The 19452-nt window shown below is 43.9% G+C and overlaps 1 protein-coding gene across 1 annotated transcript in view; it reads left to right on the forward strand.

Annotated features, from left to right (window-relative positions):
- The window catches only part of LIPH (lipase H), a 31542-nt gene extending 16091 nt beyond the window's left edge, over positions 1–15451 (forward strand). The window contains exons 9-10 of the mRNA XM_027121915.1: positions 12329–12502; positions 14289–15451. Coding sequence (XP_026977716.1) covers positions 12329–12502; positions 14289–14376 — 262 coding nt within the window. The 3' untranslated portion in view covers positions 14377–15451. The remainder of the gene's footprint in view (positions 1–12328; positions 12503–14288) is intronic.
- Positions 15452–19452: the final 4001 nt, after the last annotated feature.

Below are 19452 nucleotides of genomic sequence, written 5' to 3' on the forward strand. Positions count from 1 at the left end.
ACATGTTAGATTGCCCCTTGGGTGGTAGGAATGTGAGTGCTTTTTAAAGTTTCTCTTTACTTTTCAATTTGCTGTGCTGTTGTATATATATAGTTTTAAAATAATGAATAATTTTTTTCATGTTAATTTATAATCAGGAAAAAGGGGAAAAAAACCCCAAACCCTTTAGTGTAAGCAAAGGAATTTGAGGCTCCTTTCATTCATTTACTTAGGAGATGTTTCCTGGGTCCTATTATCTACTAGACACTTGGGTTGTCTCTTGGCCTCATCCATAGAGTACCATGTAGATGGTCATCTGAAACTGGCAATCGCCTTCTGGGCTCACTGTGTAGATAAATAAGGAAGGTGTGGGTGCAGGGTTTGGAAGTGACTTTTTTTTGGCTGCACCGCATGGCTTGTGGGATCTTAGTTCACTGACCAGGGATTGAACCTGGGCCCTCAGCAGTGAAAGCGCAGAGTCCTAACCACTGGACCGCCAGGGAATTCCTTGGAAGTGACTTTTTTAAATGCATCCTTGGATCATAATAATAACAGCCTTTGTTTACTGAACCAAGCACATTACAGACATTGGTTAATGTAATTCTCACTAAAACCCTGTGAAGTGGTATTACTATCCCTATTTTTTTAAATTAATTAATTTTATTTATTTTTATCTGTGGCTGTGTTGTGTCTTCGTTGCGGTGCGTGGGCTTCTCATTGCGGTGGCTTCTCTTGTTGTGGAGCACGGGCTCTAGGCGCATGGACTCAGTAGTTGTGGCTCGCAGGCTTCAGTAGTTGTGGCTCTCAGCCACTAGAGCGCGGGCTCAGTAGTTGTGGTGCATGGGCTTAGTTGGTCCGCGGCACGTGGGATCTTCCTAGACTAGGGCTCGAACCCATGTCCCCTGCATTGGCAGGCGGATTCTTATCCACTGTGCCACCAGGGAAGCCCCTATCATCCCTATTTTATAAATGAGGAAACTGAGCCTCACAGAGGGCAAGCAGTTTGGCCGATATCACACTCCCTTCAGCACCGATATCCCCAAACCCATAGTGGGGCAGCATTTTCAGGGAGAGAACCACTAAGGGGCCGCATCTTGAGAAACCAGCCTCAGGTAGTTTATAGCATCAATGAGGAAGGTGGGCAGAGACCTCATCTGGAGAGTCTAAGAAACAGCAGGGGAGATTGTGCAGTTATATGAGGAGCACTCACTCAGCAAAATTTGGGTATTCGTGCCAATAATTGGTTACATATTTGCTTTGCATGTCTTAGAAATTTGAATTTCATATAGCGAATTTCTCCCAAGTAGGAATTCCTAAAGTTGGAGGCTTGTTTCTTGATTAAGATAGAGACCTTAACATCTTTATTTTAGTCATGTTTAGTCATTCCTATTTTAGTCATGTTTGTGAAAAAGTCATCACTGATCAGAGAATATATGGGAGAAAAGGAAATAGTTGTTCTATTTCATGGTAAGATTATGGATACTTTTCTCTTTTTTGCCAGGTAAACTTGAACATTTTAGTGTTTAGTATTTTTATGATTTAAGAAAATGGAAATAATAATATTAGAATATGTACCCTGAGCTTATTCAGTCTTACCAGTCTATGGGTTACAAATGAAGTCACATTCAAGGATATTATCTGCCTGTTGACTCTCCCTGTATATGTGTTTTAGATATATTTCTTTTTTTTAACCTTAAAAAAATTGAGATATAATTCACATACCATAAAATTCACCTTTTTAAAGTTTATAATTCAGGGGGTTTTAGTATATTTACAAAATGTGAAACCATCAGTACTATCTAATTTCAGAACATTTTCGTCATCTCAAAAAGAAACCCCATACTTGTTAGTAGTAATTCCCCATTCCTCCCTCCTGTCCAGCCCCTGCCAACCACTAATTTGCTGTCTCTATAGATGTACCTATTCTGGGCATGTCATATAAATGGAATCATACAATATGTGGTCTTTTGTGTCTGGCTTTCTTTAAAATTTTTATTTATTTATTTATTTTTGGCTGTGTTGGGTCTTCGTTGTTGTACGTGGGCTTTCTCTGGTTGCAGCAAGCGGGGGCTACTCTACATTGAGATGCGTGGGCTTCTCATTGTCGTGGCTTCTCTTGTTGTAGAGCACAGGCTCTAGGCACGTGGGCTTCAGTAGCTGTGGCATGTGGGCTCAGTAGTTGTGGCTCACGGGCTCTAGAGCGCAGGCTCAGTAGTTGTGGCACACAGGCTTAGTTAATCTGTGGCATGTGGGATATTCTTGGACCAGGGATCAAACCCGTGTCCCCTGCATTGGCAGGTGGATTCTTAACCACTGCACCACCAGGGAAGCCCTTGTGTCTGGCTTTTTTTTGGATTTGCATGTTTTCAAGATTCATCCATGTGTAGCATTCATCAGGACTTCGTTCCTTTTTATGGCTGAACAATATTCCATCGTATGAATATTCTACATTGTATTTTGGTCCACTGACCTCTGGCCCAGATGCACCACTGTGCTCACACATACCACATTTTAAATATCCATTCACCAGTTGATGGATATTTGGGTTTTTTCCACTTTTTGGCTATTATGAATAATGCTACTATGAACATATATGTACACGTTTTTGTGTGGACATATGCTTTCGTTTCTCTTGGGTATATACCTAGGCATGGAATTTCTGGATCATAGAGGACTTTGTGTTTAACCTTTTAAAGGAACTCCCTGCCAAGTTGTTTTCCAAAAGGACTGCACCATTTTACATTCCCTCCAGCGATGTATGAGAGTTCCAGTTTCTTCATATCCTTGCCAACACTGTTATTGTCAGTCTTTAAATGTTGTTTTTTCTTTTTAATCATGATAAAGAAGCATACGATAAAAAACCCCATAAAGTGTACCAACTTAATCATGTTTAAGTGTAAGTTCCTTCGTAAGTATATTCACATTGTTGTGAAACAGCTCTCCAGAACCTTTTCATCTTGCAAAATCTGAAACTCTATATCTATTAAATAACAATTCCCATTTCCCCCACCCCCTATCCCCTAGCAACGACTATTCTACTGTTTTTATGAATTTGACTACTTTAGATACATCATATGAGTAGAATCATACAGTATTTGTCTTTTTGTGATTGACTTATTCCACCTAGCATAATGTCCTCAAGTTTTGTCCATGTTATAGCATGTAACAGGATTTCTTTCCTTTTTACGATTGAATAATATTCCATTGTATGTATATATCACATTTTGATTATCCATTCATACATGTCTGTCTTTTGTTACAGCCATTCTTGTGGGCATTACATGATATCTCACTGTGGTTTTGATTTGTAATTTCCTAATGATTAATGATGCTGGGTATCTTTCATATGCTTGTAGACCATTTGTAGAGCTTTTTGGAGAAATGTCTATTCAGATCCCTTCTTTTCCTTTTAAACAGACTTTACTTTTTAGAGCAGTTTTAAGTTCACAGCAAAATTGAGCAGAAAGTACACAACTTTCCCACATACTCCCTGCCCCACATAGGCACAGCCTCCCTCAGTACCAAAATCTGGTACCAGAGTAGCACATTAGTTACAACTGAAGAATCTACATTGATATGTCATTATTACCCTAAGTCCATAGTTTACATTAGGGTTCACTGTTGGTGTTGTGCATTTTCTGAGTTTTGTCAAATGTATAATGACATATGTCTACTATTATAGGATCACGGAATAGTTTCACTGCCCTAAAAATCTGTGCTCCCTCCCTATTCAAATCTATTCATCCCTCCCTCCCGGCAACCTCTGGCAACCACTGATTTTTTTTTTTACTGTTTTCATAGTTTTGCCTTTTCCAGAATGTCATGTAATTGGAATCATACAGTATGTAACCTTTTCAGATCGGCTTCTTTCACTTAGTAATATAAGCATTTAGAGTTCCTCCTTTTCCTTTCTTTTTTTTTAATGGCTTGACAGCTCATTTCCTTTTGGCACTAAATAATGTTCCATTGTCTGATGTATCACAGTTTACCCATTCACCCACAAAAGACATCTTGGTTGCTTCCAAGTCTTCGCAGTTTTTTTTTTTTTTTTTTTTTAACATCTTTATTGGGGTATAATTGCTTTACAATGGTGTGTTAGTTTCTGCTTTATAACAAAGTGGTCTTCGCAGTTTTGAATAAAGCTGTTATAGACATCTGGGTGCAGGTTTTTGTGTGCCTTACCCATTTTTAAACTAAGCTAATTATCTTTTTATTGTTGAGCTGCAAGAGTTCTGTATATATTCTGGATACAACTCCTTTATAGTTTTAGGTCTCACATTTAGGTCTTTCATCCATTTGGAGTTAATTTTTGCATGTGATGTGAGGTAAGCGGCTTCTACTTCATTCCTTTGCCTGTGAACATCCAGTTGTCACAGCATCATTTATTGAAAAAATTCTTCTTTCTCCATGAATTGTCTTGAGACCCTTGTCTAAATCAATTGACCGGGAACGCCCAGGTGGTCCAGTGGTTAGGACTCTGTGCTCTCACTGCCGAGGGTCCAGGTTCAATCCCTGGTCGGGAACTAAGATCCCACAAACCGCACAGCATGGTCAAAAAAAAAATTCCATCCACCATAAATGTAAGAGTTTACTTCTGGACTCTCAATCCATTCCGGTGATTGATATATCTTATCTTTATGCAAGTACCACATTGTCTTATAGCTTACTGTAGCATTACTGTAGCTTTATAACAAAATTTGAAATCAGGAAGTATAAATCTCCCAACTTTGGTATTCTTCAGAACTGTTTTGTTATTCTGGGTCTCTTGAATTTCCATATAGATTTGAGGATCAGTTTGTCAATTTCTGTGAAAAAACAAAAGAGGCAGCTGGGACTTTGAGAGGGGTTGTCTTGAATCTGCAAATCAATTTGGGGAGTACTGCTGTATTAACAATAGTAAGTCTTCCAATCCATGAACATGGTATCTTTCATTTATTTAGGTCTTACTTAACTTCTTTCAGTGATGTTTTATAGTTTTCAGTGTACAAGTCTTGCACTTTTGTTAAATTTAATCCAAGTCTTTTACTCTTTTTTATGTTACTGTAAATTGAATTCTTTCCATAATTTCATTTTAGATTATTCATTGATAGTGTACAGAATTACAACTGACTGATCTTGTATCCTGCAACCTTGCTAACTCATTAGAGGACTCAGTAAGATGTTCTATGTACAAGATCAGGTCATCTGCAAATAGAGATAGTTTTACTACTTTCTTTCCAATCTGAATGTCTTTTTTTCCCCCGCCTTTTCTTGTCTAACTGACCTGGCTAGAACTTCTTTCTAAGCTGAATAGAAGTGGCAAGAGACAGCCTTGTCTTGTTCCTCATCTTTGGGAGAAAACATTCAGTCTTTTAATATTAAGTACATATTAACTTTTTTTTTGGTAGATGCCTTTTATCAGGTTAGGGAATTTCCTTCAATTCCTAGTTTCTTGAGTATTTTTATATTGAAGGGATATTGGATTTTCTCAAATGCTTTCTCTGCATGTATTGAGATAACCATTTGTTTTTGTCCTTAATTCTATTGATATGGTGTATTAAAATAATTGATTTTTGCATGTTAAATCCACTTTGCATTCTGGGATAAATCCCACTTGGTTAAGGTATATAATCATTTTTATATTTTGCTGGATTTGGTTTGCTAGTTTTATTTGACTTTTTTGAATTTATATTCATAAGACATATTGATCTTTAGTTTTCTTTTTGTGTGTGATGTCTGGTTTTGATATCAGGATAATACTGGTGTCACAGAATGAGTTGAGAAGTGTTTCCTCCTCTTCTATTTTTTTTTTTTTTTGGAGGAGTTTGTGAAGAATTTGGTGTTAATTCTTCTTTAAATATTTGGTAGAGGGGCTTCCCTGGTGGCGCAGTGGTTAAGAATCCACCTGCCAATGCAACGGACATGGGTTTGAGCCCTGGCCCCAGAAGATCCCACATGCCGCGGAGCAACTAAGCCCCTGTGCCACAACTACTGAGCCTGAGCTCTAGAGCCCGCGAGCCACAAGTACTGAGCCCATGGGCCACAACTACTGAAGCCTGCGTGCCTAGAGCCCATGCTCCGCAACAAGAGAAGCCACGACAATAAGAAGCCCGCGCACCACAAGGAAGTCCCAACACAGCCAAAAATAAATAAATAAAAAAGTGTTAAAAAAAAAATTTGGTAGAGGGGCTTCCCTGGTGGCACAGTGGTTAACAATTCGCCTGCCAATGCCGGGGACACGGGTTCGAGCCCTGGTCTGGGAAGATCCCACATGCCGCAGAGCAACTAAGCCCGCGTGCCACAACTACTGAGCCTGCACTATAGAGTTCACAAGCTACAACTACTGAAGCCCGAGTGCCTAGAGCCTGTGGTCTGCCACAAGAGAAGCCACCACAGTGAGAAGCCCGCGCACCCCAATGAAGAGTAGCCCACGCTTGTTGCAACTAGAGAAAGCCCGCGTGCAGCAACAAAGACACAACGCAGACAAAAATAAATAAATAAATAAATAAATAAATAAATAAATAAAAAAAAATTAAAAAATATATATATTTGGTGAAATTCACCCATGAAGCCATCTTGGCCTGGGCTTTTCTTTGTAGGTTTGCTTTTTGTTTTTAATTGCTAATTCAATCTCTTTATTATAGGTCTGTTCAGATTTTCTATTTCTTCTTTTTAAAATTTATTTATTTTATTTTTGGCTGCATTGGGTCTTCATTGCTGCGCCCGGGCTTTCCTTAGTTGTGGTGAGCGGGGGCTACTCTTTGCTGTGGTGCACAGGCTTCTCATTGCGGTGGCTTCTCTTGCTGCGGAGCATGGGCTCTAGGCGCGTGGGCTTCAGTAGTTATGGCTTGCGGGCTCTAGAGCGCAGGCTCAGCAGTTGTGGCGCATGGGCTTCGTTACTCTGCGGCATGTGGGATCTTCTCGGACCAGGTATCGAACCCATGTCCCCTGAACTGGCAGGTGGATTCTTAACCACTGCTCCACCAGGGAAGTCCCTGTCGTGTCTCTTTTTTTTTTTTTTTTTTTGCGGTACATGGGCCTCTCACTGTTGTGGCCTCTCCCGTTGCGGAGCACAAGCTCCGGACGCGCAGGCTCAGCAGCCATGGCTCACGGGCCCAGCCGCTCCGCGGCATGTGGGATCTTCCTGGACCGGGGCACGAACCGTGTCCCCTGCATTGGCAGGCAGACTCTCAACCACTGCGCCACCAGGGAAGCCCTGTCGTGTCTCTTTTAAAAATCCCTTTCTTGAGAGATTTTGTTCCTGTAGTTTTTACCGGTTGTTATTCAGACAGCTGAACACAAGCCTTCAGTTTGAGAGGTCCCCTCAAGCACCAGAATGGACTTTTCCTCCTCATGACAATTTTCAATTTGAAACAGCAAAACACTCTTGGGCTGCAGCATCAGGGTGATATTCTGGTCTTCCTGAGGACATTATGGGAAGTCAGGCTCTTCTGGCCACATGTCCCCCTTCCCTAGAACAGAAGTACTCAGTGGTGGACTTCCTTTTGTTCTCTTTCCTTTTATGGGCCATTACTTTGGGGGTTGGTGCCTTAATCTTTTCTCACACCCCTAGGCAGTTTGAAATTCCACAGTGAAACCTGAGAGTGACGGTCACCGGCAAGTGCTTGCCAGGTTGCTTGAGTGTGGTAGTCCGCACATCACATTTTTTACATGAAAGCACACGTTTGTATGCTCTTTGAGAATTCTGAGGAGTCTTTGGTAGGTTTTAATCGTTCCAGTCTTTTGCATTTTTCCAGTTCTTTTTGCAGTTAGCAATCTGGGTCCCATCAGGGTCTGGTGCAGCGGGGAGGCGGCTGCCTCCTCCCTGCCTGCAGAGCAGGGGTGCCCCGGGCACGCGGCTCCGCTGGGAAGCTCGTTTTGGTGGTCCCATGTCCCAGCACTCAGTCCTGCCGGCCTCCTCACTCGCACCCAGCCCGGGCAGGAGGTGCCCCTTCCCTGCAGCTGCTGCGCAGGCGCTGTGTGGAGCCGGCAGCTGCACTGCCCCACCCGCCAGGATCCGTCCTCCCGCCCGCAGCTGGCGGCCATAAAGCCTGCACCCCGCAGCTTCCCCCCACCCCCCTTAGAAATGCCTTTATTATTATAATAATTATTTCACTATGTGCGGGAATTCTTTGAGGATCTGAGGAGTAGATTTCTCCAGAAAGATTTTGCGTTTGCCTGTCAAGTTCCTGGAGATACCATCCATCTGAGACCACTTTAATTTTTAAACTTGAGGTTTCTCAGACCACAAGTAGTTTGAATTTAGCTGCTGACCCATGTGAAGGGCACTCAGCCCCCTAGCTCCTCATAGCGCCAAGATTCGAGGTGGGGACTTTCTGTCACCTGAGGTGGTAGAAGGTTTTTACTTCAAATTCATGTTTAGTTCACTCTTCCCCCAGAATTCTCCTATTCAACTCCCGACCTTGAGGGGTCCATAGACTTTGTTTCATGTCCTACTGCACTGCAAGGCCATGAAAATTGAAGCTCAAGGTTACAAAGTTTCAAAAAAGACCAACAAAAGGTGATTTCAGGATTCCTATCTATTTGGATTTCTGCTTTCACATATTTTGAGGGTTTCTCAGTATTCTTTCCTTTCTTCTTAGTTCAGTGCAATTTAAAAGGTTTTTTGTTTTGTTTTTTGTTGTTTGTAATTGTATCCACTATTATGAATGCTTTCAGGGTATTTAGTGCACCATACTGCCAGAACTCACAGTTCACTGTCTCTCACTCTATTTACTCTTGTATGAACCCAACGCTTGGTTAGTGCCTCCCCATGTATTTCCAGACATCCTTCTAGGAGGAAGAGAGCATCTTACCTCTACTCATGGACAACCCTGATCAGCTCCCGATCTCCTTTTTCTTCTCCCGCCTTCCTAGTACCCCCACTGGGTTCTGCCATCTGCAGGTGGCATCACCTTCTCCTGGAGTCCCTGCCCTTTCCTGATTCCATAGCTGCCCTTGGAGAAGTGGGAAGGGATCCTTTGTTCTCTTGCTACACTCTGATCAAGAGAGGACCAGAGTGGTGCTGCTAATAAGCCTCTTTGGTTAAACCACTCCTTTCCTATTAGCTTTTTTTTTTTTCCTCTTTATTGTGGAAAATTAAAGTTTACAGAAAAGTTGCAGTAGTACTAAGAGACTTTTCTTTTTCTGAACCATTCTACAGTAATTTCCAACATGCTGCCTCATCAACCCTAAGTATTTTAATGTGTATTTTCTACAAACAAGGATATTCTCCTACATAACTACAATTGACCATCAAAATAAGAGAAATAATATTGATACATTACTACCGTCTGATCCTGAGACCCCATTCTAGTTTTACTGATTGTCCTGATAATGTCCTTTGTAGCAAAGGGATTCAATTCAGGATCACTGGCTGCATTTGGTTTTCCTGCTTCTTCAGTGTTCACTTTGGAACAGTTCTTCCGCCTTTCCGCGACTCTTTTTTTTTTTTTTTTTTTGCGGTACGCGGGCCTCTCACTGTTGTGGCCTCTCCCGTTGCGGAGCACAGGCTCCGGACGCGCAGGCTCAGCGGCCATGGCTCACGGGCCCAGCCGCTCCGCGGCATGTGGGATCTTCCCGGACTGGGGCACGAACCCGTGTCCCCTGCATAGGCAGGCGGACTCTCAACCACTGCGCCACCAGGGAAGCCCTCCTCGACTCTTTTGACTTTGACACTTTTGAAGATTACAGGTCAGTTATTTTTAGCATGTCTTCAGTTTGGGTTTGCCTGATGTTTCCTCACGATTAGGTTCAGATCATGCATCTTTGGCAAAGACACCACAAAGGTGACGTAATGTTTGTCTCAGTGCATCCTATTAGGAGGCTCACAATTTTGATTGTTTCATTAATGTGGATCAAGCAATTAAAGTGATTTCTGCCAAGTTTCTCCACTTTAAGGTTACTATTTTTCCCTTTGTAATTAGTATTTTGTGGGTAGGTACTTTGAGACCATGTAAATGGTCCATTACTCCTCAAACTTTTACCCACTGGTTTTAATGTTTTGTGGTTGAATTATTACTCTGATGGCTGCCATATGGTGATTTTTCTAATTCAACATTTAGGAAAGGCATTTTTTCTCATTTATTTATTCATTTATTTGTTTCATGTCCAAATATATCAATACAGACTCCCAGATTTTTTTTTTTCAGACTCCCAGATTTTTATATTTTATCAATGGGGAATTATAATCAGTTACTATCATTATTTATTTTGATATTCAAATTGTCCCAAATCTGGCCAGTGCCTTTTTTTAATGCATTTTTAATTGTGGTAATAAAAACATAAGATTTACCATTTTAATCATTTTCCAGTGTACAATTCAGTAGCATTAAGTGTATTCACATTATTGTGAAACAGATCTCCAGAACTTTAAAAAAAAAAAATTATATATTTATTTGGCTGCGCCAGGTCTTAGTTGTGGCACACGGGATCTTCTCTGTGGCATGTGGGATCTAGTTCCCTGACCAGGGATCGAACCCAGGCCCCCTGCATTGGGAGTGTGGAGTCTTAACCACTGGACCACCAGGGAAGTCCCTCCAGAACTTTTTCATCTTGCAAAACTGAAACTCTATACCCATTAAGTAACAACATACATTTCTCCCTTCCCCCACTCCCTGGCAACCACCATTCTACTTTCTATTTCTATGAATTTGACTACTTTAGATATGTCATATCAGTGGAATCAAACAATATTTATCTTTTTGTGACTGGTTTATTTCATTTAGCATAATGTCCTCAAGGCTCATCCATGTTGTAGCATGTGATAGGATTTCCTTTCTTTTTAAGGTTGAATAATATTCCATTGTAGGTACAAATCACACTTGTTTAACCTGTTCATCCATTGATGGACATTTGGGTTGCTTTTACCTTTTGCCTATTGTAATAATGCTGCTATGAACATGGGTGTGCAAATATCTTTTGGAGAGCTTGCTTTCAATTCTTTTGAGTATATACCTAGAAGTAGAATTGCTGGATCATGTGGTTCTATTTTAAATTTTTTGAGGAGCCTTCATGCTGTTTACCATAGTGGCGGTACCATTTTACATTCCCACCAACAGTGTACAAGGGTCCCAATTTTTCAATATCCTTGTCAACACTTGTTTTCTGTTTTTGTTTTTTTCACAGTAGCCACCCTAATGGGTGTGATTCTATATTCTTTTGAACATCTCCATCACTCTTTGAGTGTTTCCTTACTTTTGGCACACATGTTGTTCCAGGATCACTTTGTACTTTCCCTGCCCTAGCGCTGGAATCAACCATTTCTCCAGGGAGCCCTGTTCCATTTTGTGGAGATAGTATTTAGAAACCAAAAATCTGGGCAACCTTTTGGATTAGTTTTACTTGTGGCACTTCTGCTCTGCACAGTGAGGCTGGGGTGACAGGCACCTCCTCACCCCATCCCGACCTCCAAACTAAGGATTCATTCCTAGAGCAATCATTTCTCCACAGCCTATTCTTGCAGCTCCCCAGAGGGACAGTACCCAGGTGAATCTCCCTAGTGGATACACCTTAGGCTTAATTTGGGATTCCAATTGTAGGAAACATCTCCACACACTTGGAAAAAAGAGTAGTGGAACCTGGGTTGTAGCTGTTTTAAGGTTTCTCTTGAGGGCAGAACTGAAAAAATATATGCTTAACCACAACTTCTAAATTAGTATCTAGGGACTTCCCTCGTGGTCCAGTGGTTAAGACTCCACGCTCCCAATGCAGGGGGCCCAGGTTCGAACCCTGGTCAGGGAACTAGATCCCACATGCCGCAACTAAGAGCCCGCATGCAGCAGTGAAGATCCTGCGTGCCGCAAGTAAGATCCAGCACAGCCAAATAAGTCAATAAATATTTAAAAATAAATAAAAAAAGAACTTATAGGGCTGCTTGCATTAAAAAAAAATAAGTTAGTATCTAGTCTGGCTTAAAAATATACCTGTGCATCTAGCAATGCAGTTTAATGGAAAGACCATAAATTTGAACTCAGCCAGAACCGGGTTTTAATCACTGCACTGCTACAGAGAAGCCCTGTGACCTGGGTGAGCTTCAGCTTTGAAAGCATCTGTTTCCTTGTTTGTAAAATGAAGACAATAATACCTTGCAGAATTTTTCAGGGGATTGGAGAAATGTGTCAAGAGATGAGGATGCTGTCTGGCCTATAGTAGGCAGCGCATACCTTTCCAATGTCACAGCATCTCATCAGTCAGCAGCTTCACTTACGCAGTCCCTTGGAATCCAACAGACTTTGCCCATGAAAGTTGGCTAGTGCAGGCTATGGGGTCAAATGGCTACTTGCTGATGAGTGATTTTGTAGGCTTCAAAACTGTTTTCTTTCATTGGTAATTCATATCCACTTAAAAATATATTATTTCTTCCTTCCAGTGAACCCACAACATTTCAGAAATACCACCAAGTGAGTCTGCTTGCAAGATTCAATCAAGATCTGGATAAAGTGGCAGCCATTTCCTTGGTGTTCTCTACAGGATCTGTAACAGGCCCAAGGTACAAGCTCAGGATTCTCCGAATGAAGTTAAGGTCACTTGCCCATCCAGAGAGGTGAGCTGAGGCAACGTCTGACAAACCCCTGTTTTCCAAAGATGTTATTGGTTCCTGTCCAATCTGCTTGGTCTTAACGTTTTAACAGGACTTCATCAATCACAATGAAAGAAGTGAGGGGTTTTCCAAAACTAGACTTGATAAAAATAAGTTGCCCAGTAATCCAAGAAAAATTTACTGGTATGCACTTAAAGACAAACGGTCCAATAATCCAAAGAAACAATGTTGTTATATGCTTAGAGTTACACGATTCCTCCCTAATCACTCTACCCACGCTGCTTGCAAGCTGATAATTTGTTGTAGAAAAGAAACTCTCATATAATTTGGCAAACTGATAAAACACAGCCTAGCATTAAAAAAGGTACAGAAAATTTGGAATGTTTTATTCCATTGATACAGGATACAACTACTATATCAATGTTAAATTTGATAACTGCACTGAGACTGTGCTTGTTCTTAGGAAATACACACTGAAGTATTAAGGGGTAAACAACCTATTCTCAGTTGGTTCAGAAAAAATAAACTGCATGTGTGTGTGTAGAAAGAGAGAGAGAGGCAGAGACAAAGAGAGGGAGAAAGAACAAAGCTGTGATGGTATGTGTGTTTTGTGAGTAATGCCACTCCTACATATATTCCTAGTGTTCAATCTGTGGACAGAGACAGGAAATGATGTGAGCAGTTACTACTTTATGTTTATAAATTCCTTTTTCCTGAAGGTTTAGGATACCTCAAAACATTTAATAATACAAGTTTTTTTTTTCCTAAGAGGATAGTCATTACATCTTTTTTCTTTTTAATTAATTAATTAATTAATTTTTGGCTGCATTGGGTCTTTTTTTTGTTGTTGTTGTTATATGATACGAGGGCCTCTCACTGTTGTGGCCTCTCCCGTTGCGGAGCACAGCCTCCGTACGCACAGGCTTAGCGGCCATGGCTCACGGGCCCAGCCGCTCCGTGGCAAGTGGGATCCTCCCGGACTGGGGCACGAACCCGCGTCTCCTGCATCGGCAGGCGGACTCTCAACCACTGCGCCACCAGGGAAGCCCAGTTATTACATCTTAAAACTGGGACTTTTAAATACTTCTTTCCCTGATTATCAAAGGAATACATATTCATTTTATAAAATCTGGAAAGTACAGAAAGTGTTAGGAGGAAGAAGAAGAATACCACGGATAATGTCATTATTCAGAGGCAACCACTGTTAAAAGTTTTGGTTATTTCTTTCTAATCTTCTACTTTTTTTTAATCATTTATTTATTTACGGCTGCATTGGGTCTTCGTTGCTGCACGCAGGCCTTGTCTAGTTGCCGTGAGCGGAGGCTACTCTTTGTTGTGGTGCACAGGCTTCTCATTGTGGTGGCTTCTCTTGTGGAGCATGGGTTCTAGGTGCACGGACTCAGTAGTTGTGGCTTGCGGGCTCTAGAGTGCAGGCTCAGTAGTGGCGCACAGGCTTAGTTACTCCGCGGCATGTGGGATCTTCTCGGACCAGGGCTTGAACCCATGTCCCCTGCACTGGCAGGTGGATTCTTAACCACTGTGCCACTAGGGAAGTCCCTTTCTATTTGCTTTTAAACCTAGTTGAAATTATATGGTAAATAAAATTTTACACCCTGATTTTTTTGCTGTTGTTGATGTGGCTTTGCTTATTTAGCACAAGCATTTCCCTAGAACATTAAAAATAATTGCTAAATAATTTTATATCTGAAAGAGATGATATAATTTACTCTACTAGAATGGGGTATTTTTATTATTGTATTGACGAGCATATTTCATCTTATTTTCACAGGCCCCAGTTGTGTCGCTATGATCTTGTACTGATCGAAAATGTTGAAACAGTCTTCCAACCTATTCTTTGCCCAGAGTTGCAAATGTAACTGTTGTCAGGACACCCGGGTACCAGTAACATCAAGAATGCTACAACTACAGGATTTTTAAAGCTTCACCTCGCCTTCTCCTCAAGGCATAAAAAGTACGGAATAACCAGGGTTTTTGTTTTGTTTTTTTAAAATCATGTCCTGTGGATGTCATATTGCAAAATATCAAGTGATCCTGGATTATGAAACAGTCCTGGGAAGGGAGCCCCTAAATAGGGCAAGTCAGAAATAGCCAGGCTCCTGACGGCGCAGCGCCTTGTTAGGCTGTGTCCTGGGGCCTCATTTGTTCCGAACTGTTGGTTCTGCTGCCTGCCACTTGGGCATTTCTGCCAATCACAGTGGCCAGGCAAGCATCTTAAGGGAAGGACTGGCTGGAGACATCACTTTGGACTCGACCCCATGTTCTCTGTGCCAGATCCCTCCGGGCTCTGCACAGAGGGGGAATGGCTTCCTGCCTTGTTTAAAGTGGGGCTAGTGCAGGAGGAGGTGGGGACAGACCAACAACCAAGAAGGCAGCTGCTGGGACTAGTGGATGAGGGAAGAAGAGCAGATGAAGCAGTGGGGCAGCCTTGCTCACAGGGACAAGGGATAGAGTGAGAGGCAGGAGAGAAAAAGCAGAGCTTGTTTTTCACTTAAGGTGAAGAAGCATCACTTTACATGCAACCCTCATCTGAAGCAATACTTAAGAAATGTTTTGTTTTTCTTTATCACCAATGTAATCTGTACTTGTTGAAGGAAATTTCAAAAATGCACGGATGCAAATTGAAAATATGCTATCCATAATCCCACCTGTTAGAGGTAATTAATGTGAACCTTTTGGAGCGATGCTAAGTAACTTGTTTTGCCAACATGTGAATTCAAAGCACTAACCGGTCTGCTCTTGGCGCACCCGAAGCTCCCAGTTTGAGGAATTCTCAGGCTTCCCTAGGAAGAGGTGCGATCCATGAATCTGAAATGACAACAGCAGCCAAGTCAAGAGGCCCTCCCAAGGGCCAAGGTCAGAGAGGTCAGAACCACTTGAGGTCAGATGCCCAGGGTGGAGACAGAGCCAGAGGGGTGGACACCACCCATCCCCCAGCCGTGGCCACTGCAGGAAGGTTCCTGGGATTCCCGAGTCATAGGTTCACTAACCTCCTCCCCGTCCAAGTGACTGCTCTCCTACTGCTTTCTGTGTGGAGAGCCGTATTTTAAAGAAACAGACTCTCTGTTTCAAAAATGATGGAACTCTGTGAATGTAATCCAGCGTGGCACACTTGATTTATACCTATATAGCAAATCCAGAGTCTATTCCACTTAAGTGAGGGATGCCTGCAGCGAATGTCTGAACTCTGAAAGGAGTAAGGCTCAGCGAGGCTCCTGCCCACTTGCACATCTTTTCAGCCTTCTTCCTTCCCACGTTTCCTCAGCAGTGGTGGATACAGAGATCCCAGTGCTGATAGGTCCTGATTTCTTTTTTAGAGTTTTATTGGTCCTGTATTTTGATTAGCACAGTCACTTCTTTGTGCTCTTTGCCTTCCTTGGTAAGCAGGGGATCAAAACAACATCAAGAAAATGCCAGGAATAGCATTTCTATCAATGTATAAGCTCCTCAGGCCAGTGGGTGTCTCTGAGCTTCTCCTGCTGGCGTCTCCTAGCATGGTGCCCGGCTCACTGGGGAGTGGGTGGGTGGGTGGGTGAACAGATAGATAAATGAAGGAGTAAAGGAAGTTTGTTGCCTGGAGTGGAGGTGAATTCAATGTGTTTCATGTAACAGTGATCAGGTGAAATGAAGGCAGTTACAGGTGTGGCCACTCTCTTCTCACAATCTTTCTCCCAAGGCCCCTGGAACTTTCCTCTCTGTCTCTTGTTACCCTTGCCTCTCTTCCCTTCCTTTTGTCAGTGTATTTGTCTAAATACCCAACCCAAGATGCAATGAAACTGCAGCCTACCCTGTTCCCTCCTGTCTTCACCAATATCTCCCACTCCATGTTTGGACCTTAGCTGGATGGTCCAGGGGAGTCTTCCTGGCCCTCATTTCTCCACAGAGCCCACTGGACCTGTCCTTCCGTAGCACTGTTCACTGTTTAAGCTGCGTTTATTTACATTTATGTGTATGATTATTTGATTACTGTCTGTCTGTCTTCTCCACTAGGCTGCTCTGCCAGGCAGAGGCCGTGTGCCTAGTGTGGCACCTACAATGCAGTCTGTGCTCAGGAAATACTGATTAAATGAACGCTCCCCATTATCTTGTGAGCCTTATGGAGCCATGTTCGGTTGTGAGGGAAGACCAGGCCTCCACCCCCAGCCACAGCCCATTTCCCTAGAGGTGCCCACCCTTCGCTGCCTTAGACCTCTCTCCCAGGCACCTCTGTTACTCTTGTCTCTGTTATCTCTGGAGGCCCACTGCCCACTTCCCAGGCTCCCTGGGAAAAAGAGAGTTTGGCTTTTGCTTTCACGCCTCTTCGCAACTTCCAGGTGGTCCCAATACCGTCCTTTAGCAAAGCCCACCTGTCCTGAAGCCTAGGAGATTTTGCTCTTCCCAGCTCCTGTTTTTGCACCTCAGCTAAAACCCTCCAGGACCCTCAGGCATCCCTGGGTGACTCCAAGCCGGGCTTGCTCTTCCACGACTCCCTTCCACCACCCACTTTGTATGTGCTACTATCGCTGCTTGTATTAAGCCATATTGTAATAGGTTTCCACGTCTGTATCTCCTCCAAGACTGTGAGCAGCACAAGAGCAGCTGCTACTTATTTGTCTTTGCTGCCCTGGCACCTAACACAATGCCCGGCACAAAGCAGGTGCTCAACAGATGTCTGTTGAACAGAACGGAGTGGATTTGTCCTTAGGGACTCGAGGGAGCCACCTGCATTCTGTTTTAGACATCAACACACTCATTCCCAAAACCTAAACTTAGAACCTCCCACCCTCAGGCCCCTGCCCCATGTTCTCATTCCTGACCTGGGATGCCAGCAACAGAAATCCACTCATATTTACCCGGACTTTATCAGAGAGAGGAGACTTGTGGAATCCCAGGGAGAGCTGAGCCATCAGACCTCACGAAGGGCAGGGATGGGGATGCCCTGGACCTTCAGCAACGAGAGCCCATAGGCATTTACTAACCCTCGTGCTCTGCCATGTATCTCCCTGACTCAGCTCCACTCCCTCCACAGGGCAGCTGTGGACCATTGGGGTCCTTGGGACCATTGGGTCCTTGGCCACTCGCTTACTATATGGCCCAATCCCAAAGCTCAGCCCTCAGATCCTCCTCCTGGGGCAGGTGTCCATGCTGTTCCCATTGGTTGTGGTTGGAGCGGGGATGGGGAAACAAAGCCATGTGGTCTGATCAGAGCTACTCCTTTCAATTGCTCCGTGTAGATCCAATTAAGCCAGGAAACGTGGTGGAGCCCCATGATGAAGGCCCATGGGGAGCGGCTGGCTAATGTGCTCTCACTAGAGCCTCCTGGCTTTCCTTCCCTCCCACTCCCCTGCACCACTAGCCCCTACCTGTTCCCCAGTCCAGCATGTGTCCCTGGTGAGGGTTGCCGCTGCCCTTTACAGGCTGCCTGGTATGTGCTGCAAGTGGGTGGCCTCAGGGGAGGCTGTACAGCCTGCAGGCGGTACACCGGCTGGTTAGAGCTGGCTCTGCAGGTGCTGGGTTGGGGGCCAGGAGGGTTGGGGAGAGGCGGGCTGAGAGTGGGGAGCAGGGCCCCTTCCCCGAAACAGACAGGTTGAGCAGGAGGAATCAGAACAGGAGGCAAGGTGGGTAAGTCAGGGGCAGCAAGCAGGGGCTTGGGCAGTGAGCCTGTAGGCAATCAGGTTTGCATCTCCCAGAAGAGCTCTGTCAAAGGTCCCTTGTCACCTGGTGTTGGCCGAGTCCCACAGCCCCTCAGGTCTCCTTGCTGGATTTTCCCATGGACTCTGACACTGTGCACTGGTTCCTTTCTAACAGTCTTTCTTGGGCCCCCAGTGCACTCTTCCCCCACCACCCTATCTCTCATCCAACATCCCTGAATGAAATCTTGTTCTCTTTCACCAGTTCCACTATTTTCTTACCAGGCTTCTGATCTCCATCTTCTCTCTGAAAAAGGCAGGTAGGATACGTGGTTAGGCTCTGCTGTTTGCTGGGGTGTGACCTCTGTCGACTGACTTCACTCTGCCGAAGTCTCCATTCTCTGGACTGTAAAGTGGGGGCTGTTAGGAGCCCCTGCCTCATGAAGGTTGTTATATAATAAATGCATTCATGCGTGTAAAAGTCTTCCTGTGGGGTGAGCGTGCCTAGACTCAGTGAACATCAGCTGTTGTTACGTTCCCTCTCATGGTCTCCCTAAGAGCCCTTCCCTCCTCCCATTTCAACTGTCTCCTCTAGACAGATGACCTCTAAATCTGAATGTTCAACCCGAGCTCTGGATCTTCACCTGCTTGTTGAGAGGCAGTGTGAGGCAGAGCAGAGAGCATGGGCTCCGGAGGGGCCGATGAGGGCTCAGTCCTGCTCAGCACTCACAGCTGTGGGCTTCACAGCCCTCACAGTGACTCCATCTGAACACCTGCTCAGCCACTCATCCATAAGAGGGATGATGACACTTGCTCCTCTGGAAGCTTGGCCACGTCTGTTTCCTCTGCAGCACCAACGTGCTCTATAATTATAACTCCCTCCATCCTCTCCCCCAACCAAAGGCAAAGTGAAGTCCTTGAGAGCAGGAGCTTTTCTTCTTGTTCTCTGCTCAGCACACATCTAGCACAAGCTCAATATTGTTATTCATTCACTTTCTCTCCCCTGTACTCCTCTGACTTCTCAAAATCAGCACGTTCCACACCAAACAACCAACCATTTCCTCCGTAGACCCAGTCCATTAATTTTTTTTTTTTTTTTTTTTTGTGGTACGCGGGCCTCTCATTGTTGTGGCCTCTGCCGTTGCGGACCACAGGCTCCGGATGCGCAGGCTCAGCGGCCATGGCTCACGGGCCCAGCAACTCCGCGGCATGTGGGAACTTCCCGGACCGGGGCACGAACCCCTGCCCCCTGCATCGGCAGGGGGACTCTCAACCACTGCGCCACCAGGGAAGCCCCCGGGTCCATTAATTTAACAAACTATTATT

This window comes from Aethalodelphis obliquidens, unplaced genomic scaffold (assembly GCF_003676395.1).
Source record: "Aethalodelphis obliquidens isolate GAN/ISIS:26980383/991018 unplaced genomic scaffold, ASM367639v1 scaffold1, whole genome shotgun sequence".
Classification (NCBI taxonomy): Eukaryota; Metazoa; Chordata; class Mammalia; order Artiodactyla; family Delphinidae; genus Aethalodelphis; species Aethalodelphis obliquidens.